This window comes from Lepus europaeus, chromosome 14, assembly GCF_033115175.1.
Source record: "Lepus europaeus isolate LE1 chromosome 14, mLepTim1.pri, whole genome shotgun sequence".
Classification (NCBI taxonomy): domain Eukaryota; kingdom Metazoa; phylum Chordata; class Mammalia; order Lagomorpha; family Leporidae; genus Lepus; species Lepus europaeus.
Window position 1 is genome coordinate 59,723,134 of NC_084840.1, and position 27,625 is coordinate 59,750,758.

At 42.5% G+C, this 27,625-nt stretch overlaps 1 protein-coding gene across 2 annotated transcripts in view; it reads right to left on the bottom strand.

The window, feature by feature from the left end:
* Positions 1-23,370: 23,370 nt before the first annotated feature.
* ACTN2 (actinin alpha 2) overlaps positions 23,371-27,625 on the bottom strand; it is a 75,180-nt gene continuing 70,925 nt past the window's right edge. For both annotated transcript variants that reach the window (XM_062210683.1, XM_062210684.1), the window contains 2 exons: positions 26,272-26,430; positions 23,371-24,821 (listed from right to left, as the gene is read on the bottom strand). In XM_062210683.1, coding sequence (XP_062066667.1) covers positions 24,663-24,821; positions 26,272-26,430 — 318 coding nt within the window. In that variant the 3' untranslated portion in view covers positions 23,371-24,662. The remainder of the gene's footprint in view (positions 24,822-26,271; positions 26,431-27,625) is intronic.

Genomic DNA, 27,625 nt, shown 5'->3' on the forward strand with positions numbered 1-27,625 from the left:
GTGGCGGCGCCTAGTTGGCACTGGCTTCAACAAGCTGTGTGGTGACTGAGCCCGGAACTTGAAGTCACAAGACAAACTCTAGTTCTGATTTGCTGTTGCTTTGCACTGAGTGAGATACTTAACCGTATCAGCCACAGTTCCACACACTATATGCGTAAAGATAAGCGGTAGTGATGAATATTTTATAGGCTTGTAGGAAGGATTAAATGAGATCGTGTGGACTTGTGAATGCACTATGAAAACTCTGAAGAACATACATGGAGTTAATGGCCAGTAAATATTTGCTAAACACCTACCGTCAAGCATTGTGCTACACATTTGGATTGCGAAGAAAAAAGCCACAGCACATTTATAACTGAACAGGAGAAAAACATACTTGTGCCAAAAGAACTGCAGTCCTCTAAGCAAGCTTGGGGGACGGGGAAGTTTCAAAGAGGAAACTGGGTCTTAAGGGAAGAGTAGGTGTGTGTCAAGACCATTCCAGTGGGAGAAACTCGCTGGGTAAAATACAGCAGCACTAAAGAGAATTTGAAAACACAGGACAGCCCTGTAAGGCTGATAGTGGTAGATGAGAGCACAAGCAAATAAATCTAAAAAATAAAATAGTGACCAAATTAAGAAGTTTACTAGGCTTTTTTTAAAAGGCACAAACTTGCATTAATTACTGCATGTAATTATACTTTGATTTATTTACTTATTTAATCAGAGAGAGAGCCCATCCATTGATCCAATTCCCAAATATCCCGCCAACACCTGAGGCTGAAGCCAGGAGATGGAGCTCAACCCAAGTCACCCAGTGGGTAGCTGGTTCCCAGTTACTTGAGCCATCACTGCTGCCTCCCGGGGTCCACATTGGAAGCTGGAGTCAAGAGCCAGAGTCATGTTTTGAACCCAGGTACTTCAGTGTGGGAATGCAAGCATCTTAGCTGCTAGGCTAACCACTCAGGCCTCAATTTTTAAAATCTGAAAAATTATTATAATGTGTACAGCATCCTTACCGTAAGTAAGCATACTTGGAAGAGGGCAAAGTGAAATAAATAAGAATGAAACAGCAAGGAAAAGCTTGGGAAAGATGAAATGGCCCTGAATAGCTGAAGATGTCAAAATTGTAAGGACTAGTTTCAAATTATCACCTGTCCAGCAAAGATTGTTAATGTCTTTCCTCAAAATGCTATTTCAGGTACCTCCTCATCTACTGCTACCTTCTTCCTACTGTAGAGGAAATACGGCCACAACCAAAGACAAAGAAAAGCGGGCCCCCCACCCCCAAAACAAACCTTGAAAAGTGGCTGCTCGAAATAACTAGTGAGATAGCTGCACACTGTTATCTTGTCTAGGGAGGGAAGACATCCTAAGTTCTGCTTCTGTAACTCCAGTCATAAATCTACCCTAATAAATCTGCCCCTGGTGTATATATATATATATATATATATATATATATATATCTTAAGATTTATTTATTTTATTTGAAAGAGTTACAGAGAGAGAAGGAGAGGCAGAGAGAGAGAGAGAGAGAGAGAGGGAGGGAGGGAGAGGTCTTCTATCCGCTGGTTCAGCAATCCTAAGCCAGGAGCCAGGAGCTTCTTCTGGGTCTCCCACGCAGGTGCAGGGGCCCAAGGACTTGGGAAATTTTCCACTGCTTTCCCAGCCATAGCAGAGAGCGAGATCGGAAGTGAAGCAGCCAGGATTCAAACCAGCGCCCATATGGGATGCTGGCACTGCAGGCGGCAGCTTTACCCATTACACCGCAGTGCCAGCCCCTGGTATCTCTTTGACAAACACACCGGACCCACCGACCATTGGAAGTATGGTCCTAAGGTTACGAAGGCTGCAATTTAAACCCACCAATGCTGTAACAGTTAAGCTATAAAGCTGATGAACCTATAAATATAAGAAACTTGGGATTGTTGCTCAGTTCTCAGGAAACGATTCCAGCTGAGCCTGCTGCTGGCGTTTTTAAACTTCTTGGAGCCTCCACTGCCTCTGGTGCCTGTTTGAATGAAGGGAGTTTTCCCACCCCGGATTTCTGTAACACTACCACACACCATAAGAATTGTATATCACTCTCTGTTTTTAGCAACTCATCAAAGTTTAGTTTCTCAGCTAAAACTGACTAAATCCATGGGTTTATTGTCCAGTGAGTCCAGCCACCATTTGCAATGCCACATCCCCTGTCAGAGTGCCTAGGATCAAGTCCTACCGTCCTACCTCTACTTTCAATCCAGCTCTCTGCTAATGCAACCAGGAGACAGAAAATAATAGCCAAAGTACCTAGGTCTCTGCTACCCACATGGGCCAGCTTCAGCCTGGCCCAGCCGCAGTTGTTGTGGGCACTTTGGAGATGCCTCTCTCTCTCTCTCTCTCTCTCTCTCTCACACACACACACACACACACACAGCCTTTAAAATAAATAAATCTTTTAAAAATAAATAAACTGGCCAAATTCTGCATTTTCTTGTAGTCATAAAATGATGACCAAAAAGATTAAGAAATATATAGTACCTAAAGGGACAGTGAATTCCTACAAAATAATGTATGCAACTCAAAAGAAAGCTCCAAGACCACTATTGTGGATTATGTCCCTCCAACAACATGTTAAAACCCTAACCCTAGTTCTTCAAAATGAAAGTTTTGGAAACAGGGTTGTCACAGATGTTAGTTCAGTTTGATGAGATCGTGGTGGAGTAGGGTGGACCCATAGTCTCATATGGCTGGTGTCCTTCTAAGAAGAGCAGAGAGACACACCAGGAGAAAACACAATGTGCTCACAAAGGCTGAGATTAGAGTGATGCGTCTACAAACGAAGCAATGGCAGGTTTTACCAGCAAACACCAGTAGCTAGAAGAGTTGAGGAAGGATTCCCTGTATGTTTCAGAAGGAGCATGGCCCTGCCTACAACTTGATTGTCAGACTTCCAGTTTCCAGAATAGTGAAACAATAAATGTCTGTTGTTTTAAGACACTCAGTTTATAGTACCTGATTACAGCACTGTTAAGAAACAAGTGCACATCTATCTTCAGGTGGCATGGGACAACAGAGGCAAGACCTGGGGTCTCCCATCTCCATAGAAGAGAATATTTTATCTTGGTGATGGCCTTCTAGGTACCCTCTCCCCTCACTCCCACTTCCCCCAACTGCTATTTTCATTAAACCCATCCAACACAAACTCATTGTAGAAGTCAGACTTGCAAACAAACCCTTGGTTATCTGGGGCTTATTTCCCAGTAGAATTACCTTTGTAGAGAAAGCACTGGTCAGTGGACCCAAAAATCCAGCTCTTTCTATACACCAATATTGAGTTGGCAAGCTAGCTTTCTACATTATTCTCTGTGCTCCGTCATGTGTGTCAAACACAATAGGTCATTCTTAGTGCCCTGCTAGTCAGAGAACTGAGAATGTAAACTGAGGCCTGGTCTGGAGCAATGTGTGATACCCCAGGATCTGTCAAGGTAACCAATGACTTCCCCCAAGAAAATCTCTGACTGCCAAAAAGGTGAGCCTACTGTCTCCTTTCCTCAAATCCATTTGTAGTCTCAAGATTAAACCCAGCCCCAGAATCACAGAGGTCAACAACCATTATGACTGCCCACAAAGATGACTAAAAATGAGCTGAAGGGCTGGCGTTGTGGCATAGTGGGCAAAGCCATCACCTGCAATGCCAGTATCCCATATGGATGTGGGTTTTCGTCCCAGCTGCTCCACTTCTAATCTAGCTGTCTGCTAATCGCCTGGGAAAAGCAGCAGCAGATGGCCCAAGTCCTTGGGCCCCTGCCAGCCACGTGGGAGACCCAGATGAAGCCCCTGACTCCTGGCTTCAGCCTGGCCCAGCCCTGGCCATTGCAGCCATCTGGGGAGTGAAATATTGGATGGAATCTTTCTTTCTCTCTCTCTCTCTCTCTCTCTCTCTCTGCCCATCTCCCTCCCCCTCCTGCTCCCCCCACCCCCCCCACCCCGCCGCTGTTCCCCTTCTCCCTCTCTGTAACTCTTTCAAATAAATAAATATATTTTTTTTAATTAGCTGACTATTGAGTCTGTAAGAGGTGATCCTAGCACAAGGCACAAGGTACAAGGTAGTGAGAAAGAATGTATAAGAAATTTGCAGCTATTTTATTGTAACCAGTAGCCCTGGGAGACCTCACTCTTTCCTTGTTCCCACACAGAGTGAATTGGAATATCTCCCTGTAATACTTAACACCAGTGGTATCAGTTGACTCAACTTGTGCCACCTGCTCCATGGACCTCAAGAGCATTCTCAGTTATCAAAAGATACTTGATCTTTTACAGGGCTAATTTTTCCAGCACCTGAATTTAGGCATGACTAACATTAAATACAAAGATTAATTATAGCTGATTATGTAATTCTTTCAATGAAACCCTTAAACTCTTATGTGAAATCTCTTACTTAATCCTCTCCCTATAGAGTTTAGATATTTGCCCTTATTTTAGGAGGACAGAACTGGAGCGGCTGGCACTGAGGCGTAGCAGGTAAAGCTGCCGCCTGAAATGCTGGCATCCCATATGGTAATCCCAGCTGCTCCACTTCCAGGCCAGCTCTCTGCTATGGCCTGGGAAAGCAGTAAAAGATGGCTCAAGTCCTTAGGTGACTGCACCCACGTGGGAGAACCAGAAGAAGCTCCTGGCTCCTGGCTTTGGATTGGCCCAGCTCTGGCCATTGCAGCCACCTGGGGAATGAAACAGTGGATGGAAGACCTCTCACTCTCTCCCTCTCTCTTTTTCTGCCTCTCAAATAAATAAATAAATCTTAAGAAGGAGAAGGGCAGAATTGGAGACTTTAAAAAAGTTAACAAGAAGGTAGCACCAAGGACTCAGACAACCTAGGTGGTATATGGGTATATAATGAGAACTCGGACAACCCGATGCCAGGGCCCAATGCAGTAAATTAGGGCTTAAGTAAGCAAATATATTTTTACAAATGCTGAAAAATACCAGAATTATCAATGTTGAAAAGAGAGGGGGGGAATATTTGTGGATTTTATTGCAAGATTTTTAAAAACTAATGTGTGAAAGAGATTTGCTTTCTTTTTTGTTTTAGTTTGAGCTTCAGGATTTTGGGATTTGGTTTTGTTGGTTTTTTTCTTTGGTTTTGTCTCAGAGTACAGCCAAGTATTTTTATTTAATAGACAACAATATGGTGATTAATCAGCTTAAGAGAGTGAAGTTAGAGATAAGCATAGTAACTGCTAATATACATTTCTTTATTTTTTAAGGTTTGTATATTTATTTGAGGCAGAGTTATAGACAGAGGGAGAGACAGAGAGGAAGGTGTTCTATCCACTGGTTCATTCCCTAAATGGCTGCAACAGCCAGAGCTGGGCCAGACCAAAGCCAGGAGTCAGGAGCTTCCTCCATGTGGGTGCAGGGGCCCAAGCACTTGGGCCATCCTCTGCTGCTTTCTTAGGCACTTTATCAGGGAGTCAGATTGGAAGTAGAGAAGCCTGGACTTGAACTGCTGCCCATATGGGTTGCCAGCACCACAGGCAATGGCTTAACCTATACTATGCCACAGCGCCAGCACCAATATACGTATCTTTAAAGAAATGAGACATAGGGAGGGGAAAATGATCTCACAGGGAGAAGCAGACATAGAAAGTTCCATTTGCTGTGCCATGCGAGTGAGGGAGCTTGGGACTAAAAACAGGCCAGACTAAGGCCGTCCCACAGCTCCCTGCCAGCTAGTATACCCTTAACAGAACAGGATGGAGGCCCTTGTAACTACAAGTCCTTATCAACCATGACAAGATCTAGGTCTCGATAAAAACAAGCCAGAAAGGGCTCCATTAAGACTGTTCCCCTTCCCTCCCAGCCCTGGCTTTCACAATAACTAATGTATGGACCACCACCTTAGCTCCTTGGAGGTAACGTGGTAAGGACATAAAAATATCCCTAGACTGCGAGACCCCAGCAGCTCAGTCTTTCTACCAGCCACTCTGATAGTACTGTTGGGAGCTTCTCTTTTTCTTACTTAAAACAAAACTTCACCTCTTCTGCTCTCACCATTGTGTCCTGTCTAGTAGATTGTCACTGACACCACAACACCAACCCAGACTCATCTCACCAGTTTTCCTGCAAGGGTGGCGAGGGCCCAAATATTTGAGCCAACACCTGTTGCCTACCAGAGTCAGCATTAGCAGGAAGCCAGAATTACTCAGAGCTGGGACTCAAACACAGGCACTCTATTAAATGGAATGTGGCTATCTCACTGAATGCCTTAATGCTAGACCAAATTCCTGTCCCTGAAGTCTTACCTTGGAATCCTAGAAACTTACATACTAAACATAAAAGGAAATAAAAGAAATAATTTTCAAATTGAAGAGAATTAGTTGAGAATAAATTCTTTTCTCGTAACTGGAAAAGAAATTAGTTAATGTTCAATGCTTAAAATGTTTAGCACTTTAAAGCAAGTTAATATTTTACTCTTGTTTGCCTTTTAAGGGCAAGTTGTGGGGTCGGCGCCGTGGCTCACTTGGTTAATCCTCCACCAGCAGTGCCGGAATCCCATATGGGTGCCAGGTTCTAGTCCCGGTGGCTCCTCTTTCAGCCCAGCTCTCTGCTGTGGCCTGGGAGGGCAGTGGAGGATGGCCCAAGTGCTTGGGCCCCTGCACCAGCATGGGAGACCAGGAAGAAGCACCTGGCTCCTGGCTTCGGATCAGTGCAGCCCTGGCCGTAGAGGCCATTCGAGGAGTGAACCAATGGAAGGAAGACCTTTCTCTCTGTCTCTCTGTCTATAACTCTACCTGTCAAATAAAAGAAAAAGGGGGGGGGCAAGTTTTAAAATAGAGGTTATTTGAAAGAATTAAGTGGACTAGTGAGTGTTATTTTCTGGTCCTGCTTGGAAGGAAAGGCTCAATTAAGATAGTAAAATTGAAACCTAGAATTTCTGTTTCATTTAGGACATAATTCAAAGCCATTAAAAGATAAGTTAAAAGAGAAAATACATTAGGCTAATGAAGTTTAGTAGAATTTACTTGAGAAAACAAAGCAATACAAAAAACAGTTCATGAATCAGAGACTTCCCAGAACCAGAGCAAGTTCTAGAAACTGGAACCCACAAAGTAATGAGAGCATTCATACAAAAACAGGTTTGGCAAAGATAACAACTTAACTAAGTAAAGCTTAGTGAATCAACCAGTCACTTGTTGACAGCATATTGGTTTCTATTGAAACTTAGTGCAGGAGACTATTCCAAATCAAAGGCCTTTTCTAAAATCTATTTAACAGATAAAGAGTTCTTGGTATACTGTTGTTTAAAGATCCAGTTGTTGAAATCTGATGAGTTGTTTGGGTGAGATGACATATGTATTTACCTAACAAATATTGACTGCCACTATTATGTGTGCCAGGGCTGAAGTGATGAGATAAAGGTCCTGCAGCTTAGTGGGTGAGACAAGTGATAGTCAACTATAATACCATTATGAAGCCCCATAGAGGTAGAGTACCATAAGCTGGTTGCTGTCAGTATCTGATAAGAATATCAAGATTAAAAAAAGTTAAATAACTGGCCCCAAATGAAACTTCTGATAGAATGGACTCAAACCCGGGAAAGCTGGTTTCAACATTCATGCATTTAATTACTGAGCTAATATGTTATATGTCCTTTTGAGTAACAGCCTTCTCTATGGAAGAAAGGGGCTCACCAAATTTCTTATTTCAATAGAATAATATGAGCTTATTAAATGTGGCTGCATCCTTGCACTCAGACAAATGCCATCTTCATTCATGAAACCCTGGGATTTTAAGAGTGCTAAATTTTCAACGGAAGACATTCCTACCTGGCTTGTTGTTTAAAGGAATGCCACAAAATATTATCCCCAAACTGTTAGTACAAGACCTTCCTGATGCCTGGTAGGTCAGGTGCCTTTCCCTAGTACAATGTGTGCATAAAGTCTTTTATTAAGTGCAAGAAAGACTTATTAAAGTACAGCATCTTTTCTGTCTTGAACTCAACTTTAAGTTCAGAACACCTACTAACTGGCACACAGTGGCGAATGAGCAAGTAATGTGTCTAAGCATGAATTATTGGAGAAATTTGGCAGTCACCATTTTGGATATTAACAAATATGATAGCTCAACTTTCACAGAGGACTCTATAAAAGAGATTTTTGATGTTGTTTCATTTAGGTAGGATGTAATTTGAAAGGCATAGCCATTCTCTAAAATTGGACATTTTCTTATTTATTAATAGTAAAATCTCACTAAGTTAACCATCAATCAAGTAAAAATAGTCCCCCAAGTCAAAATGACTGTAAATTGATGAAAGGTATTGATCCTAGTAAAGGAAAACTGTGTCGCTAGAAAATGTATGTGGTGAGGTGAGGATGAATATGTTTAGGAACAGAAGCATTGAGGAGGGAACTCAAGAAAGCCCACCTTGCTAATGGAATCTTTGAACTTGTTCCTCATGTGAAGGTGCAGCTGGTATGTGTACTGGGGATTGGATGCCTCAGGTTGTTGTGGTTTGACAAGAGTAGTCTCCAAAGTCATCCAACCATTGCCTGGGTAGCAGGTGAGCCAACTCTTCTCTAGTGATAGCCAACAGTGTCAGCTTTGCTCTGTCCAGCGTAAGTGAAGCAAGTATATACTTGGTACAGGTACTTCAAAAAGTTCAATTTCCTGCTAATGCAGATCTTGAGAGGTAGCAGTAGTACCTCGAGTAGGTCAGACCCTGCCAGCAATGTGGGAGATCCGTATTGAGTTCCGACTTCCTGGCTTTGGCCTAGTCCAGACTCAGTTGTTGTGAGCATTAGGGCATAAACCAGTAGATAGAAGCTCTCTCATCCTCTCTGCCTCTCAAAAGAGAGTTCACAAAACAATTTATGCATGGATTTCAACATTTTTTTGCTTCCAGATTAACTTATCTTTTAATTATACTTTTCCACTAATTTAAAAAAAGAGAGATTTATTTATTTATTTATTTGAAAGGCACAGTTACAGAGACAGAGGGAGATGCAGAGAGAGAGAGAGAGAGAGAGAGAGAGAGAGAGAGAGGTCTTCCATCTGATGGTTCACTCCCCAGATGGCTGCAACGGCCGGAGCTGCCTCGATCCGAAGCCAGGAGCCAGAAGCTTCTTCCAGGTCTCCCATGCGGGTGCAGGGGCCCAACAGTTGGGTTATCTTCTACTGCTTTTCCAGGCCACAGCAGAGAGCTGGACAGGAAGTGGAGCAGCCAGGTATCGAACTGGCACCCATATGGCCAGGGCGTTAACCTGCTGCGCCATAGTGCTGGCCCCATAAAGTATTACATATTTCTAAAAGTATTTGATGTATCTTTTACCCTTGGATGACAAGTTGGTCTTAAGGACCTTCACAGAAATATTCTCATGAAAATCAAAATCATTAATTTTGGTGTCTCATAAAAACATTAAAATTAAACAATATATCTATTTCTTCAAATATTTAATCACCAATTATTCATTTATTCCATTTGCCAAATATCATTCATTTATATTGCATGGGTAGTTCTATAGTGTCTTGAATCTTGGAGTTTTTTTAATTGGTAGCCAATTTCATTTCAAAGAACTTGAAGCCTGTAGTGTGTGTAGATTATTGGAATATATTGAAAGCAGAACTTTATAAAGTAAATGTTTATTGGGTGCCTGAAATGAATATGCATCAATTCAACTGCTTTGGGGAATACAAAAAAGTTCTAATAGGATTCCTTCCCCAAAGAGAGTTAAATGTAGACAAAATATAAATGAATAAGACAATGTATACCAAGATAAATGGGATAACAAGAGTACAAATGAAAATGGAGAAAAGGAAGAAATTAATATGAAACATGAGAAACTGAGAAAGAATCAAGGGAAGGAGATAGGCTTGGACTATGATGAAAATAAATGGGAAGGAAGGAAAGACATTCCTTGGCCGCAGGCATTTTAGGAAGATGAGTAAAAGCATGACAGATGTTCTAAGCTCTGCCATATATAAAAGGGCTTGCTATTGTTCATATACACGAACAACTGCCTGAGTGCCTATGAAATTCTTGAATCACTAGTCTCCACCCCCATCAAAAATGACTGCTGTGTTGTGATGATAGCCTGTTTCCCATAAGGCCTTTCTACAGATATAAAAAGATATAAAGCTTTACAGAAATATAATTCACATGCTGTACCACCCACCCACTTAAAGTATACAATTCATTGGGTATGTTGTATTACACTGTCACTTCTAAAACTTTTTCATTGCTTCAAAAGGAATTCCTAAAAATTAAGCAGTGGCTCCCAATTCTCCACTGCCTCCAGCCCTTGGTAAGCACTATTCTACTTTCTGTCTCTATGATATAGCCTGGTGTAAGTGCCTCATCTCGGCAAATTGATAAACTCTGTGTTCTTTTATATCTGGCTTATTCCCTTTGCATTGGATAATGTTTTCACAGTTCATCTATGCTGTAGTGTGTGTCAAAATGTCACGCCTTTTTATGGTTGGATAATATTCCATTGTATTTACATACCATATTTTGTTCATTTGTTCATGAATATTTCGATTATTTCTACCTCTTGACTATTGTGAATAACACTACAATTAACACTGACATACAAATACCTGTTCAATGTTCTGCTTTCATTTCCTTTTGGTATATGCCTAGATGTTAGAATTCTTTGATCTTACAATATCCTTTTTGTGATTCTTCCTAAGGAGCAAAGCGTAGGTTCCTTGTAGCGGTGGTTATTTTAGCTTCTCTTCCACTGCCTCTGCATTCAACTAGCAATCTAACAAAGATTTCCTTAAATGTCTGGCTCTCATTAGAGAGGAAACTAGATCCTGTCTCTTTCACTCTCATCTTGTAGACTCAGCCTGTGGAGGCTGAAACAAATACTGATCTCTTCCCTGCGCTGGCAACAATCAGCATCCAAAACATGCAGCCCTGATTTTTGGAGGACAAGCCTCTTATTGCCCAGAGCTGACTCCTACGAGCCACACCAAGAATGCTTGCTGTCCATATGGTTGTGGGAATTGCAGGAAAACTAAAATTGTCTGAAATGTACTAGTCCCTTCATGAAGCTCTCTCAGGGTGCTGCTTGTGTTCTAGGAGACCCAGAATTCCCAAATAATTGCATCAGACAGCCTCTGCCAATTCACTTGGGGTGGTGGAGGGGGAGGTTCCTGCACCTTGGGTAGTTTAGCATCTTCCTACCACTCTGACATCACCAACATCACCTATACAGTCTTCTTTATATACCATGTACGTATGAACGGTGAGCAGAGCCCAGAATGACATTTTAGTCTCTTTTTGGTCTGCTTAATTATAAATTTTTCTCTTCTTTACAATTCTTCAAAACGGCATAATATTTTTAGGTATTAGTTTCTTTTCATTCATTTTTGCTGGTTCATCGTAGGTCCTTTTTCCTTCCTTTTTAAATGTTTTATTTGATTTTAAAAAGTCTTACTTAATGACACATTTGATTTTCTGCTTCTGTTCCAATGGTTACTTCCTCTGGAACAATTTGGGTTTTTAAAATTTTAGGTGAGATCTTCGTTTTCCATTTCTACTTTTCTGTAAGATGATTTTTGTCTTTTAAAACACCATTTCTGACGCAAATTTTAGTTCTGCTATTGTAACATTAGTTTCTTCTCATCCTTTTTCCTCTGCCCTTCTCATTCCTGTCCTTTAAAACTTTGTCATCATGGGGCTGGCGCTGTGGCATAGCAGGTAAAGCCACTGCCTGCAGATCCAGCATCTCATATGGGCACCAGTTCTAGACCCAGTTGCTCTACTTCTGATCCAGTTCTCTGCTATGGCCTGGGAAAGCAGTAGAAGATGGCCCAACTTCTCGGGCCCCTGCCCCGGCATGGGAGACCCAGAGGAAGCTCCTGGCTCCTAGCTTTGGATCGGTGCAGTTCTGGACGTTGCAGCCAATTGAGGAGTGAGCCAGTGGGTGGAAGACCTCTCTCTCTCTTTCTCTCTTTCTCTCTCTCTGCCTCTCCTTCTATCTCTGTGTAACTCTTTCAAATAAATAAATAAATCTTTAAAAAAAAAAACTTTGTCATCTTAATTTTTTAACACCTGATATTTCTCAAAAAGAGATTTCTCTTCCTCTTTAATGTCTTTATTATATCACTTAGGATTGATTTTTCTGTGGATCCTATTATTATTGCCTTGCATTGAATTTGAAATACTTTGATATATGCTTTTTTTAGAATCCTACCAAGAGCTATCAACAAAAGATTTCACATAACTACACTGTGAGTGGCGCTTGGCTATCAGCAACTGTAAGATGCTATCAATTATAAGATGCAATCAGATTACAGAAATCCTAAAATGTAAAAACCAAGCCAATTAAAATTGGATTATAAAGTAGAAACTGGATGGGTAATTTCAGAGTAGTGATCTTCTTCTGAATCATCAGGATTGTATTCTCTTTTTCTTGCCATGTTCTTTCACAAGCTTTATTTTGTTCATTCTTTTGCAATTTATTTGTGGGAGATATTATAACATCAGAAAGACCTTGCATTTTGGAACTAGGCTCATATGGGTGCAAATCAGAACACTGCTTCTTACTAGCTATATGACTATGTTAGTTTGGTACAGGCTACTCAATTACAGCAAGAAGCAAACAAAACAAAAGGGGAGCTTGGATAAGTCGGAAATTACTTGTTTTCCCATAAAACATTCCAGAGGTGAGCAGTCCAATATTGGTAGCTCAAGTTTATCGTCCTCAACAACACAAAAACTTTCATGCTGAGGTCATTAGTACTAACTGGCCATGCAAGTATAAAATCTGCCTCAAATACTTTAAAAATCTATGTTTAAATATTTTTAAAGAATGATAATAAGAAATATCTTTACCTGTTGAGTACCAAAATCTATTGGGAATTGGCTGAGATCCCAGACATAGAAAAATATATCATAGTATCATTACATGCTAGATGTAGCCATGTGATTGATTAATTCATTAATTCATTCATTTGGGTTAAGTTTACATGTAAAAGAAATGAGTCACCAGCATGCTCTGGTGCTGTCTTCTGGGCCCCAACTTGCCCATTAAGATAGGGTAACTTTGAGTTCTCATTTCCCAGTCATTCTACCACGAATATGCAGAATGCTTGAAAGAGAGATTGAGATTAGGAATCCATCAGTTCACCATGTTAGATATTTAAGAGGTGTTTTCAAATACATGATTCTTAAAATTAATAGAAGGAATTGGACCTTCTGGTAAATGTTTTCTTAAGTTGTTATCTAATGGTTGAAACAGTTTGCTAAGTATTCATGTGATATTGCTATTGTCAGCAAGCGATCTAGGACTTGCTCCCTCATTTCTCTATTCTAAGCCCAACTTGTTCTTTCATTTCTCTATTCTCTTCAAGGTAGGAAACTAATTCTATTATGAAGGAATCTGTAGGATGTACAATTTAATCTTTAGACCTTATAAAAGAGATGGCTAACATTTTTCTGCAATAGCATAGCCAAAATAAGAACTCAAATAATAATCTCATAGCTAGATTCACTTCGCCATCAGCGAAGTATACAGTAAGTAGAAAAAACCTCCCTTTCAGACCAAAGGGAAAGCAAGTTTTAAAGTGAGAATATAATTTTCCTCATGGGCATTGTCTACCTTGGAACTACTACAGAACATGCCTGTGACTATAGACCTATAGTTCAGGCCACTGAAGATTAGAGATGGGAAACGGGCACTCCCTTGACTTGCATCCTCTGGTCTGCTTTAACACAAACCAGGAGGAAAAGAAAGCTCGGCATCAGAAGCAATGGGTGGCAGGCCTATTAATGGCTGATCTGTACAGTGATCTGCCCTCAAGGAGACCCAACAGGCCAGTCCACTGCAGTGGCTTTCAATGTGGTAAGCCTGGGCTTCAGCAGAAGTCAGCTTGTGAAGAGCCCTGGCAGCTCTGCCAAGAGTTGGATCACTGGAAATGGACCTGCCCTGGAGTCGAAGGATGCCCAGGTCAGAGCCACAGATCTTATTGGCTCTAAGCTGAAAAGCCCTTCACTCAGCCCAACTTCCAAAGTGACCACTGCAGCTGAGGGTATGGTCAAGTAGGGTCAGCAACATTGCAGGCAGAACTGTAAATTTCTTGTTAGAGATGCCCCCTGCCTTTACCTGGCCAGCTCTCCTCCCAGGCCAGCCAAGTAATGAAAGTCAACAGAGTGCCTTCCCCTAGGAGGTTCACACCTCCCTTAGGATATACCCCATGTGAAGAGATAGATAGGTCTGGGCCTCTTCACTTACAAGGCCTAAAGCCCACCAGATTATTATCAAGCCCCTTCTATCAGGTTCTATTTGCCTCTCAATCAGAAAACTTAATTGTAGCTTAGACAGCACCTTTCTTAGCTCCTCTAATAATGACTCTGTCCTTTGTTCTAGACCCTGTCTAGCGCACTTGGGCCTCATTCCTTTGTAATCATAACCTCTACTCTACCACCAATGGCTCTACTCCCAACATGTGTGTACTGATGGTCCTCTTCCCCACTTAATGATATATAATTGTTCAAACCTGGTAAATGCCACTCTTAGGATCATTGGTTACTATCCTCACTCTGTCTTTTATGACCTTGTCTAAATATGATCAGAGTCGGCGAACTTGGAAGGCTTCCATAGCCTTGGCAACTCATGACGACAGCCTAGGATGGTTACTGGCGCCATAAACTAGAGTGTCAAATTGTCGGGTCAACAACAGGAGCCACTGTGCACTTGCTCCTCAGGTGGGATCTCTGTCCTTAATGTGCTGTACATTGTGATTTAATGCTATAACTAGTACTCAAACAGTATGTTTCACTTTGTGTTTCTATGTGGGTGCAAACTGTTGAAATCTTTATACTAAATTGATCTTCTGTATATAAAGAGAATTGAAAGTGAATCTTGATGCAAATGGAAGGGGAGAGGGAGCGGGAGAGGGGAGGGTTGTGGGTGGGAGGGAAGGTATGGGGGGGGGTGAAGCCATTGTAATCCATAAGCTGTACACTGGAAATTTATATTCATTAAATAAAAGTTTAAAAAAAAAAAAAAAAAAAAAAAGGAATCCATCAGTTAGTACAGAGTGACCTCAGCAGGATTCCTTTGGGGATGGTATGGCACAGCCTTCACCGTGCCCATAATCCATAAACAGCAATCCCCTTCCAGAACTACCCAAAGGAAGCAAGGCAATGAACGGTTAATTTTATAACAGCTATCTGGGGGCTGCCAGATACAGGAAGAAGAGACATAAAAGTTGAATTGCCCCACCTGTGTGTATCAATGGTCCTTTCCCCTACTTAATGTTGTATGATTGTTCAGGATTTTCTCCACAGACAAACCCCTCTACCCACAGAAGACAAGCGGGCCTTTCTCCCAGTCTTGGTTGGGATCAGCTTTAAACCATATCCATCAACAGTCTTCACAAGGATCCAGAGACCCCCCTCATTTCCTCTCCTCTATGAAATCCTCTCATTACTTGGTTAATGCCACCCTTAGGATCATTGGTTGCTATTCTCACCCTGTCTTTTATACTACCCTGTCTGTTTAAGTGTTTACAAGAGGTGATAATGGAACGAACCAAGGCCTTCACCAATCAGGCAGTCAACCAAATGCTGCTACAGGGACATACTTGGTTCCCCACGCAGGAGACAGCGGCTTGAGACATCACCCCATGCCAGCAGAGAGTACCTCGTGGCCCCATGTCAGCAGGAAGTAGCTCTAAAGACAGGTCATCATCCTTCTACCCCTCCTGGACTTTTGGGGCTGATGTAATCCCATAAAACTCTTGCTTTATAAAAAAACAAAAGGGGGAACATTAGTAAAATGGAGCAGTCTTATCTATGGCATGATCTACAACTCAGACACCATCCTAGGCTCTAGCCCCCACCACCATTTCTGGAAGCCAGGTGACCTCATGGCCCAATCACTGGTGTCAGCTCCACCCCCATCCTAATGAGATTCCCTGCTCCTACTTCCCTGCCCGCTCCTCCTCAAAGGTTTAACGGGACCTGTTCCTGAACACATGGCTCTCTGTCTCGTTCTCTCTTTTACACTCTCCTCTCTCTTTTCCTTCTTTGGCCCTTTCCTCTGGTCTGCCGGGTTTCCCCCACCAATAAACCCTTTCCCTTAAAAAAAAAAAAAAGTTTAATTGCATGATGACAACTCGGTGACCACACTGCCTTCCCAGGCACATCCGTAGGGAGCTGGATCAGAAGTGGAGCAGCCAGGATTCAAACCAGCACTCATATGGGATGCCAGTGCCAAAAGCTGTGGCTTAACCCACTGTACCACAGTGCCGGCCCCTAAAAAAAACGTTTAAAGAATGGTCACAAACAGGGCCACTGCCTGCAATGCCAGCTCTGGTTCGAGTTCCAGCTGTTCCACTTCTGACCCAGCTCCCTGGTGATGCAACTGGGAAAACAGCAGAGGATGGCTCAAGTCCTTGGGCCCCTGCACCCCAGTGGGAGACCCAGATGAAGCTCCTTCCTCCTGGCTTTGGCCTGGCCCAGTCCAGCTATCGCAGCCATTTAGGGAGTGAACCAGAGGATGGAAGATTCCCCACTCCTCCCCACTCTGTAACTCTGACTTTCAAATACACAAATCCTCCTTTTAAAAAAATTCGACCTGAAGATTTAGATAATTGAAAAAATGGAAAATGTCCCCTACATAGTTTGTCTAAATTATTATCTGAATTAGCCTGACTTTCAGTCATTTAAACAAAATCTGGGGTGGGCATTTGGCCTGCCTGTTAAGATACCCCTGTCCCACATTGAGTGCCTGGGTTTGATTCCCAGCTCTAGCTCCTGATTTCCGCTTCCTTCTAATGCAGACTCTGGCGGGCAGTGGTGATGGCTCAAGTGATTGGATTCATGCCAATCACCTGGATTGAGTTACAGGCCCCTGAATGTCCCCATCCCCTACCACTGCATGCATTTGAGGAATGGCCCAGCAGATGGGAGATCAGACTCTGTGCTTCTTAAATAAAGAATAAATAAATGATACATTAGTTTTTTTTTAAAAAAAAATTGACTTCATTTTTCAATTATTAGCAGATCATTAAGATAGAAGATCAAAGTTTCAGAGTGATGTATTGTGACTTAAGCATTCCAAAAAGGAACTCCCCAAAAATGATTTCTCAATCTCTTTGTTTACACCTTTGTTAAACTCACCTTAGTAAGATTCAGAAGGATTGAGGGTGCAATTTCCTCTTGAAAAGTATGAGGCAGCCGGTGCTGTGGCGTAGCTGGTAAAGCGGCAGCCCCGGCATCCCATATGGGTGCCAGTTCATTTCCCGCTACTTCACTATTTTTTTTTTGACAGAGTTAGTGAGAGAGACAGAGATAAAGGTCTTCCTTTCTGTTGGTTCACCCCCCAAATGGCCGCTACAGCTGGGGCACTGCGCTGATCTGAAGCCAGGGGTCAAGTGCTTCTTCCTGGTCTCCCATGCGGGTGCAGGGCCCAATGACTTGGGCCATCCTCCACTGCCCTCCTGGGCCACAGCAGAGAGCTGGACTGGAAGAGGAGCAACTGAGACAGAATCCGGTTCCCCAACTGGGACTAGAACCCAGGGTGCCGGCGCTGCAGGCAGAGGATTAGCCAAGTGAACAAGCAGATGGAAGATCTCTCCCCTCTCTCTCTCTGTAACTCTGACTTTCAAATAAATAAAATCTTCAAAAAGAAAAGAGAAGTATGAGGAGAGTGTGGGCTGTGCTGCTAGTCCCAGCAAGGAGCAGCACCTGTGAAGATTGGGCGAGGTGAGGCGAGGTCTCCCAAAAGCGGAAATAGGCCCCCTACTGGCGAAGAGTTAAAAAATTATTAACACACTGATTTTCTTGCATCTTTTGCTTCTCTTGTGAACAAGTCACAAAGCAGAGAATTGAATCCTGAGGCACAGAGGAAGGTTTATGTTTGGCAGGACAGTGGTTCTTGGCCCAACTATATTAGACTCATCTGGGCAGACTACCATAAGTGACTGGGTATTCCCACCCTAAACTCCCACTGCTACCTATCAGTTTCGTTTAAGTGGTCTGGGATAGGGGCCAGGCATGAGTAATTTAATAAAGCATTCTTAGTGGGTATCATGTGCCCTCAGAGTGGAGACGCCAGAGTGTAACATGTTAGGGCAGAAACATGTTTTGGGGAGGAAGTGTGCTGGGCAGTGCTCTTTTAAAAGGCCCTTTGGAGGCAGGCATTTGGTGCAGCAGTTAAGATGCGTCTTGGAGTGTCCACATCCCATATCACAGTATCTGGTTCAAATCCCAGCTCTGTGTCCAATTTCAGCTTCCTACTAATGCACACCCTGGGAGGCAGCAGCTGATGACTCAAGTAAAGGCAATTAAACTATTTTAATCCAATTATTAAAAAATAATTTTACTGTGTATATTTAAGGTGTACAACTCAATTTTATGCCTTACATAGAGATAGTATAAGGTTACTATTATAATGAAGCAAATAGCACATCCATCAACTCTGTCTTGTTTTTGTTGCAAGAGCAACTAGAACTACTCATTGAGCAGTAATCCCATACACAGTATTTTATTGCCTATGGGTCCTTAAGCTGCACGTGAGACCTCTTGATTTGTTCATCCTAATATCTGCTCCTTGGTATTCTCTGGCCTGCGCCTCCCTTCTCCCCCTCTCCTAGCACCTCTGGTACCCAGTTGTAGTCTCTTTATATATCTGAACGTTTAGATTCCACATATAAGTGAGACCACACACTTTTCTGTCTCTGGCTTATTTCACTTAGCATAGTGTTCTCCAGGCTAACCTATGTTGTAGTAAATGGCAAGATCTCTTTATTCTGGGGAGCTGAATGATGTCCCATTGTATATATGTTACCCATCTGTTGGTGACATCTAGGTTGCTTCTGTATCTTGGCTATTGTGAACAGCACTGCAGTGAACATCGGAGTGCCGATATCTTTATGAGGTGGTGATTTCATTTTCTTTGGGTGTATGCCCAGAAAAGGGCTTGCTGGGTCATATGGCAGGTCTATTTGCATTTCTTTATTTTTTAATTATTTTTATTTTATTTTTTTATTTTTTTGACAGGCAGAGTGGACAGTGAGAGAGAGACAGAGAGAAAGGTCTTCCTTTTTTGCCATTGGTGCACCCTCCAATGGCCGCCGCGGTAGGCGCGCTGCGGCCGGTGCACCGCGTTGATCCGATGGCAGGAGCCAGGTGCTTCTCCTGGTCTCCCATGGGGTGCAGGGCCCAAGCACTTGGGCCATCCTCCACTGCACTCCCTGGCCACAGCAGAGAGCTGGCCTGGAAGAGGGGCAACCGGGACAGGATCGGTGCCCTGACCGGGACTAGAACCCGGTGTGCCAGCGCCGCAAGGTGGAGGATTAGCCTAGTGAGCAGCGGCGCCAGCCTTATTTGCATTTCTTTATAACATACTCTCTTCCATAGTGACTGTACCAAGAACTTCCTTTTCTCCACACCCTCACCAACATGCTCTCTTTTGACTTTTTTTTGTAATAACCACTCTAAGGAGTATGAGGTGGTATCTTGTAGTTGTTTTTTTAATTTTTTTATTTTTTTTTTAAATTTTTATTTGACAGGTAGAATCATAGACAGTGAGAGAGAGACAGAGAGAAAGGTCTTCATTCTGCTGATTCACTCCCCTAATGGCCACTATGGCCGGCGCTGCGCAGATCTGAAGCCAGGAGCCAGGTGCTTCCTCCCGGTCTCCCATGCAGGTGCAGGGACCCAAGCACTTGGACCATTCTCCGCTGCCCTCCCGGGGCCACAGCAGAGAGCTGGACTGGAAGAGGATTAGCCAAGTGAGCCATGGCACCGGCCTTGTAGTTGTTTTAATTTGCATTTCTCTGATGGTTAATGTGAAGGACCCTTATGGGGGAGAGGGACAGGAAACTAGGCCTGGGCAAATATCAGGGGCTTCTTAAGAGGTTAGATGCCCCAGAGCAGAACTGCCCCTCCCCTCCAGGAAACCTCTGGGCGCGCCCCAGAGCAGAGCTGCCCCTCCCTTCGGAGGGTCTCTAGGCGCACACTTATGATGTCACTGCGACCGGCCAATCCTGTAACACCTTAGCACTCTCCCTCAGCATTCTCCGGTATGCTAATTGTCCCTCCAAACCAACCAATCCCGTGCCACCTCTGCATTTTATACCAGCACTCTCCACCAGCATTCTTCGCCAGCATTCTCCCATATGCTAACGGTCCCTCTGAACTGACCAATCCTATGCATGCGTTAGGAATATGCTAATTCGTTGCCTATATAACCTGTGTAAAACTGCCGCTCAGGGCTCCTCACTGCCTGAGGTGGGGGGGCCCGTTTGTGCAAACGTACAATAAATACCTCATGCTTTTTGCATCAGCTGGTTTGGAGTCTGGATTTTTGGGCGTCCTCTCGAGCAAGTGGGCATCTCTACTACTGAGGGGCCCAACAAATGATGTTGAGCACCTTTTCACTTGTCTGTTGGCCACTTTATGTCTTCTTTGGAGAAACGCCCATTCAGCTCTTTTGTCCTAATTTTAATGAGAGTTTTCCTTCTTGGTTTTGGCACCTTCCTAATTTACAGCTATATAATTACCTAATTTTACAGCTATATAGTTAAGTATTAATCACACTACCATTAAAAAATTTATTCCAATGGAGTAGGGGAAAGAACTGAAAACCCCCATCTGCCAGGTCATTCCCATACACCCCCAACTCCCAGAGGTGGAGGCCAAACCGGAAGTTGGGAACTCGGTCTGGGTCTCACATGTGAGGCAGGCACCTGATCATCGATCATCACCACTGCCTGCCAGGGTCTTTAATAGCAGGAAGCTAGAGTCAGGAGTTGGAGACAGGGATAAACATGGGTACTCTGATATGGGGTGCAAGCATCTCAACTGCTAGGCCAGACACTGGCCCCCATAATACCATTTCATTGTTCATCCTGAGTATTCTGAGGGTCTCTCTGTGTACTCCACAACTTCTACTTACAAAGCCAATTTTTCTCCTCCAGGAGCTGTCTGGCCAAGACCTATTAGGATTGGCTTTATGAACATCCACCACTTTAGTTTCCCAGCCATGCAAAAGGATTTGAGAGTAGACCTTGCTGGGCTCCCAAGCGTTTCCCCCTGCCCATTTGTTTTTACCAACAAGGGGAGATCTGCACTGCTGCAGAGGTAACTTCTTTTCTTCTTTTTTGATTTTTGACAGGCAGAACTAGACAGACAGAGAGAGAGAGAGAGAGAGAGAGAGAGGTCTTCCTTCCATTGGTTCACCCCCCAAATGGCTGCTATGGCTGGCACACTGCACTGATCTGAAGCCAGGAGCCAGGTGCTTCTTCCTGGCCTCCCATACGGGTGCAGGGCCCAAGCACTTGGGCCATCCTCCACTGCCCTCCCGGGCCACAGCAGAGAGCTGGACTGGAAGAGGAGCAACCAGGACAGAATCCGGCGCCCCGACCGGGACTAGCACCCGGGGTGCTGGCGCTGCAGGCAGAGGATTAGCCTAGTGAGCCGCGGCACCAGCCAGCAGAGGTAACTTCTAAAAGACTTTCAGGCCCTGGCAATTTACAGCCAGGGATTCTCACTGCCAAACCACTACTACTAGTTCCAAACTTAGAAAGAATGATGGTTTGTCAGCTGCTTAGGGATTGAGATAATAATGGATGAATCCAAAACAGAAAACGCAGTCTTCCCCTGCAATGCCAGATGTAAAATGAAAATGCCTCAGATGGGACAATATAACCATTCTGTAAGCAAAGGGGTACCTGAGAAATCCCAGTGGGGACGCGTCAAGTATTGTCTTTTCAAATAAAACCCCCAAACTGCGGATGATTCTGCCCTCTTGGTAATAATTAGCCACTGTTCCATGAAACACAAATTTCTTCCTGTGTATCATTTAGATTTGTTTCCTTTCAGAGAAGGGCTATAGAGAGTGCATATTCAGCTGCTTACTTCATGAGCCAAGCTAAAATGTTCCATTCTAAAACTTAGTTTTCAAGCAGTCCTCTATTACCACCCAGAGAGCACAAGATTTCACCTGCCCATTCTTACTTTCCAACTTCAGACCACACTTTCTAGGAAGGGCTTCTCCAATGTTTTAGACTTTTTGATGACTACCAACCTTTTCTTTATCTCTAATCCAGTGGTTCTCAAATGGCTGTTATCAGAATCCCCTGGGAGCTTAAAAAAAAAAAAAAAAAAAAAAAACCTATGTCCAGGTCTTAATTCAGACCTCCTGAGCCTGAAATTCTGAGGTTGTGGCTGGGTATGCATACATTTAAAATTAAATTAACTGGGTATTCTGGTTAAATTAATTCTCCTGATTAAGCATTTCTTTCTAATCCATTTTTCACTCACCTCTAATTGGGCTAACCCTAGATCCCCCTCCCTTTTTTTAAGATTTATTTATTCACTTGAAAGGAAGAAGGAATCACAGAGATGGGGAGAGGCAGGGAGAGAGAGGTCTTCCATCTGCTGGTTCACTCCCCAATGGCTATGACGGCTGGAGCTGGGCCAGTCCAAAGACAGGAGCCAAGAGCTTTTTCCAGGTCTCCCATGTGGGTGCAGGGGCCCAAGGACTTGGCTTGGGCCATCTTCCACTGCTTTCCCAGGCATATTATCAGGGAGCTGGATCAGAATTGGAGCAGCCGGGTCTCGAACTGGCATCCATATAGGATGCTGGTGCTGGAGATGGCGGCTTAATCCGCTGAGCCTCAGTACCCACCCCACTAATTCCCTATTTTAATTTCGTCTTCTATTCTACAAGCCAGTCTCTTTCGGCAAGGGAGGCAAGTATTAAACCTAATGACAGCTTTTAAATATGATGGAAATTTTAAGCAGGCAGTTATTCTTTAAAATAATAAAAACAGGGATCTTTTTCTGTTATAAATTAAGTTTAATTGATAATTCAGCTTCAGAAATAAAAATAAGTTCTAAAATAAGAGTATAAACATGTTTATTGTTTTTTCAGAGTTTATTTCCTTTCTTCGCTTATCAGCAGATAGTAACGATCCATTCTCTCGCTGAATGTTGTAAAGAAGTTAAAAATGTAGGTAGATGAGTTACCCTTATCATCCTAAACTACCATAAATCCATCAAATAACTTTTCCTTAATATTTATGGATGGGATATAGCACCTGCTTGAAATAAAACAGTTTACCTAAACACCACTCCCAAAGTGTTTGGCATAAAATTCAAAGATTCAAATATTTCAGGAATTTACAAACTACCAACTACAGAATAATAAAGCAAATAAGGGCTGAAAGTTCTTGTCGGGCCAAAGTAGTAAAAGTAACAGATTACCAGACAGTTACGGCTGGAAAATATCACAGTTCCAGCTGTTGGTGGAAATCTATAAAAGTCTGAAGAAACAGACTGTAGTTAATAGGCACATGACTGCTTCTCCAGTAACACTTTAATTGCTGTTCACAACTGTTTTTGTTTGTTTATAACTCATTTCCTGAACATTAAGGACTCAGATATAAAAAGAATTCCTGCTTTATTCTCTACAAGTTGTCAACAAGATGGAAAAACAGAGCAGGGAATTACAGCACACAGTAACACAAGCAAGAAAAACGAACACTCAACAGATCAAGATGTGATGACAGGAGCACACGTGGCCTCTGTCACACAGCAGAGCTTTTCCCACACCCAGAGCCAGACTCTGGGCTTGACAGGATACGCCACCCAATCCCAGCCATGGCCACTCTGTAACTCCTACCGCACAACAGGGTTAAACCCAGAAGCTGCGGAAGGTTTCTGCAGTGAGAGAACTTACCTCTACTGTGGTTGAGAATCAGCCCTTTCCTCCTAACTCGGGCTTCTTCTAAACAGGTCCTAAGACTAAAGGCATAAAAGAGTCCTTCCGGGAGAGCTACTGGGGTACCAGTTGTCTCTTCCTATAAACAACTACTATAGAAGGCTGTTTGTTTAAAAACAGAGCACTTAAACTGGCCATCTCTTGAGAGGCTCTACTAACATGCTCTAGAAAAAGCACAGGAATCTGGAATCAGTAGATAACCCTTAAAATCTCATTTTGCCTAGTGACTCTATCTTCCTCTCTGGCAATTTAAACTGACTTCCACACTGCCTCTCGTTATACTCTGGAGGATGAGTAAGGCATCAAAACAAAACCCACTAACTGGACTATCTAGTCCTAACTAATGAAGAGCTCACCATAAACTCTATTTAAAATATTTTAAGTACTAAAGATCTTTTGAGTAGTCTGTTTCTATTCTTGGCAGTCCCATCTCATAATATTGCATTTGACCAAAGAGGTGACAGCGCCTTTGATCCAGAAATTGAGCTCATCTTTGGAAAAGCAAGAAATGAAACACAAGAATCCCAAATGCAGTCCCCTGGCGATAAGCATATTAGACATGAAGTATATATTTTAAAAATATAATTTACCAATTTGTGAGTTGCCCCCGGTCTTGAATCTTAGGTAGTTTGGATTTTTCTTTTTTCACTTTCCTCCTATCCTGAGCGCTTCTAATTCTAAACTACTCAAGTGATCTGCTTTGTTCAAAGAAACAAACCAACTGATGGCTCATTACATTTAGCTAAAAGCCCAGAAATAAAGAATCCCACTTATGTAGCGCACTATATCATATGCTGTAGAAATTTCATTTCAGCCATGTTACATTGCTAGCAATTACTGAGTTGCTGTAAAATTCTCTCTCTTAATAAAGCTTGTCAACGTTTCCAGGAAACAAACTGTGACTTCAGCTTTTATTGCATTCTGCTGGGATCAATGATTACAGAAACTCAGCCATCACAGATCACTCTCCCCATAGAGCGCGGAGGAGAAGGCGGTGTAATCCAGGGCGCCGGGCACGCTGCCTGGGCCCGAGTAGGCAGGCATCCTCTTGATGCAGTACTGGGCCTGATCTGGGGGCAGCTCTCGACGCAGCTCCTCCGCCAGGATGTATGGCTGGAAAAAAAAAAAAAAAAAAACATGGAAGAGTTTGCAAAGTCAATGGCAGAAAATCCTGGAACGTAACTTACATATTCCTTGCATTAGCTTCACTTTTAACAAGGAATAAAGGTAGAGAGTCTACAGGGCACTGTCCCAGATAAACAACAAAAAGCAGAGCTTCACTGACAGAAACCTATCTACAGGGTGATCTGCCTTTTTGGTGAAAAAGAAATTCAATATGATTCTAAAGGCAAATACAAAAATATTATTGACAGTATTTCTCAAACTGTGCCATAAAGAAAGTGATAAGCACTGTGCTCTAAGTTTCCCACCAGAAAGGTAAAGCGACAGTTGTTTTATATCATATACTGAAGAGAACACAGGGATATTTAACTTAACATATTGGTATGGTTTCTTCAAAACAAAAATGGAGAATGAAGTCATTTGCCTATTTAGTTCATTAAAAAAAGAAACAACAACTAGAAGTATGTGGCCACTAGAGAAACTCTCTCTGAAACAAAATAAAGCTGATATTTAACAATGGAAGGTTTTTATTTTGTTTTGCTTCTTGATGTCACATGTCCAATGGGAAATAAGACAATTCTGGCTGGTAAGAGTCAAGGTTAGTAAATCACAAATATCACGCTGTAATATAGAGAGGGGTCTTTTGAGGGATTGGACGAGCCATGGCTTATTGCTTCCTAAATCATCTGGGCTCTCTGTTCTCCACCCTCATCCCCGTGACAAATGGTTCATTTTAAAACACACTTGTTATATCATTGTTAAGCTAGCTGGCCTTATTTGGTGTGTAAGGAAATGAACAGGGCTGTGCTGATGGGTTTCAGCACTTCCCATGATTTTACTGGGCCAGAACACAAGCTAGAACAATCTCAGCCCAAATTGAATCTTCTGTCCTGAGATGTTTTAATTGTTTAAGGAACGATATTTAAACATCCTGAATTTGGTATTAAATTCCATATTTCTAGGCTAGGTGTTAACGAAAGCCTTGTCAATTTTCTAAATGACTGAATGGCTATCCTTAACTTTGCTCCAGTGGCTGGGAACAAACCCAGGGTCACTGACCCTTAGGAGAAGTTCCAAGTCACATAACCTCTGAATTCTGTGGTTTCTTCTCACAGTCAGAGTTGCCAATGTGGAATGTGAAATGGGGTTGAGCCAGTAAACACACACACACACACACACACACTTCTACAAAATATTCACTGTTGGTCCCTTCTATAACTCAGTATGAGGCCCTACACAAATGCCAAGAGGGGAATGTCTGTATTTTCTCTGATCTTGGCACACCACTGTTATGCTTATGCATCCCCTTCCAAATTCAGAGCTGATATAGTGTGAAATGCACTAGTTTGAAAAGGGTTTTTATCTGCAATGCTGTTTCCTTTTTTGTTAGTGTGATGCAGTGGGCTGCTGCTGCAGTAGAAGAAAACCCGACAACACAGACCTTGTCAGAAGCCAGGATTCGGAAGGAGGCAATGACTTGCTCCGCAGTGTCGGTGTCGGCTGTCTCTCGGGTCATGAAGTCAATGAAGGACTGGAAGGTGACAGTGCCTTGCCCATTGGGATCAACCAGGGTCATAATGCGGGCAAATTCAGCTTCGCCCTGAGGCAAGGTAGCAAAGAAACAGTCACTTCAGCAGTACCCTACTCTCAACCACGCCATTCTCATTCTCTTTCCTATTGACTGTAAGTTCCTTTGTGTTTGAAAACATCACCACTCCAGGCATTTCCCATCAGTTTTTCCAAGAGACACCCAGCCCCCATGCATGATTATTTGCCAATTTAAATTGTTGCTGCAACCTCAAGTCAGAAGCTCCAAATGTCAGATTCCTTCTGTGTGACCCAAGTTGTTTTCGTAGTTCATATAACATAATCATGGATGAGAAACTCCAAGTGAGAATTGGGTCTTTCCTCAGACTACCACTGAGTAAAGTGATATTGCCAAATAGGAAAACAGTTCAAAGATGGTGCTCATGATTTTAAAGTTCTGGAGGAAATCAAAGCAGACCATGTTCAAATATGCATTAATAGGTAACAGAGAAGAAGTGTGTATATATCAGGACTAGGTTTCTCTTAGCTGAGTTATTACTAAAAACGTTTTACCTTCTAACATATTAAGGGGGAAAAGGACTTTAAAAGTCAACAGGCTTTTGTTAAGTCAACAACAGGAGTCACTGTGTACTTACTTCTCATGTGGGATCTGTCCTTAAATTAGGGTCCAATGTGAAGTAATGCTATAACTAGTACTGAAACAGTATTCTACATTTTGTGTTTCTGTGTGGGTCCAAACTGATGAAATATTTACTTAATATATACAAATCAATCTTCTGTATATAAAGATAATTGAAAATGGATCTTGATGTGAATGGAATGGGAGAGGGAGCAGGAGATGGGAGGGGTGTGAGGGGGAGGCAAATTGTGGTGGGGGGGAAGCCATCGTAATCCATAAACTGTGCATTGGAAATTTATTTTTACTAAATAAAAAATTTTTAAATAAAATAAAATAAAATAAAATTATTGAGGCAATTAACAACAACAACAAAAAGTCAACAGGCTACTGAATGCCATTGAAGTGTACATTTTAAACAGGGGAACTCTAGGATCTGAATTGATCTCAATAAACTTAAAAAACCATCAGGATGGCCCACGTTCTTGATTCCTTCACTAGAAAAAATCATGTAACAAATAACTCAATAAAAATATGCTTTGGTTTGGTAAAATAATTTTTATATAGTAACAGGCATACTTTAAAAAATATTATCAATATAACAAATCAATCCCCAATGTGATACCTCATT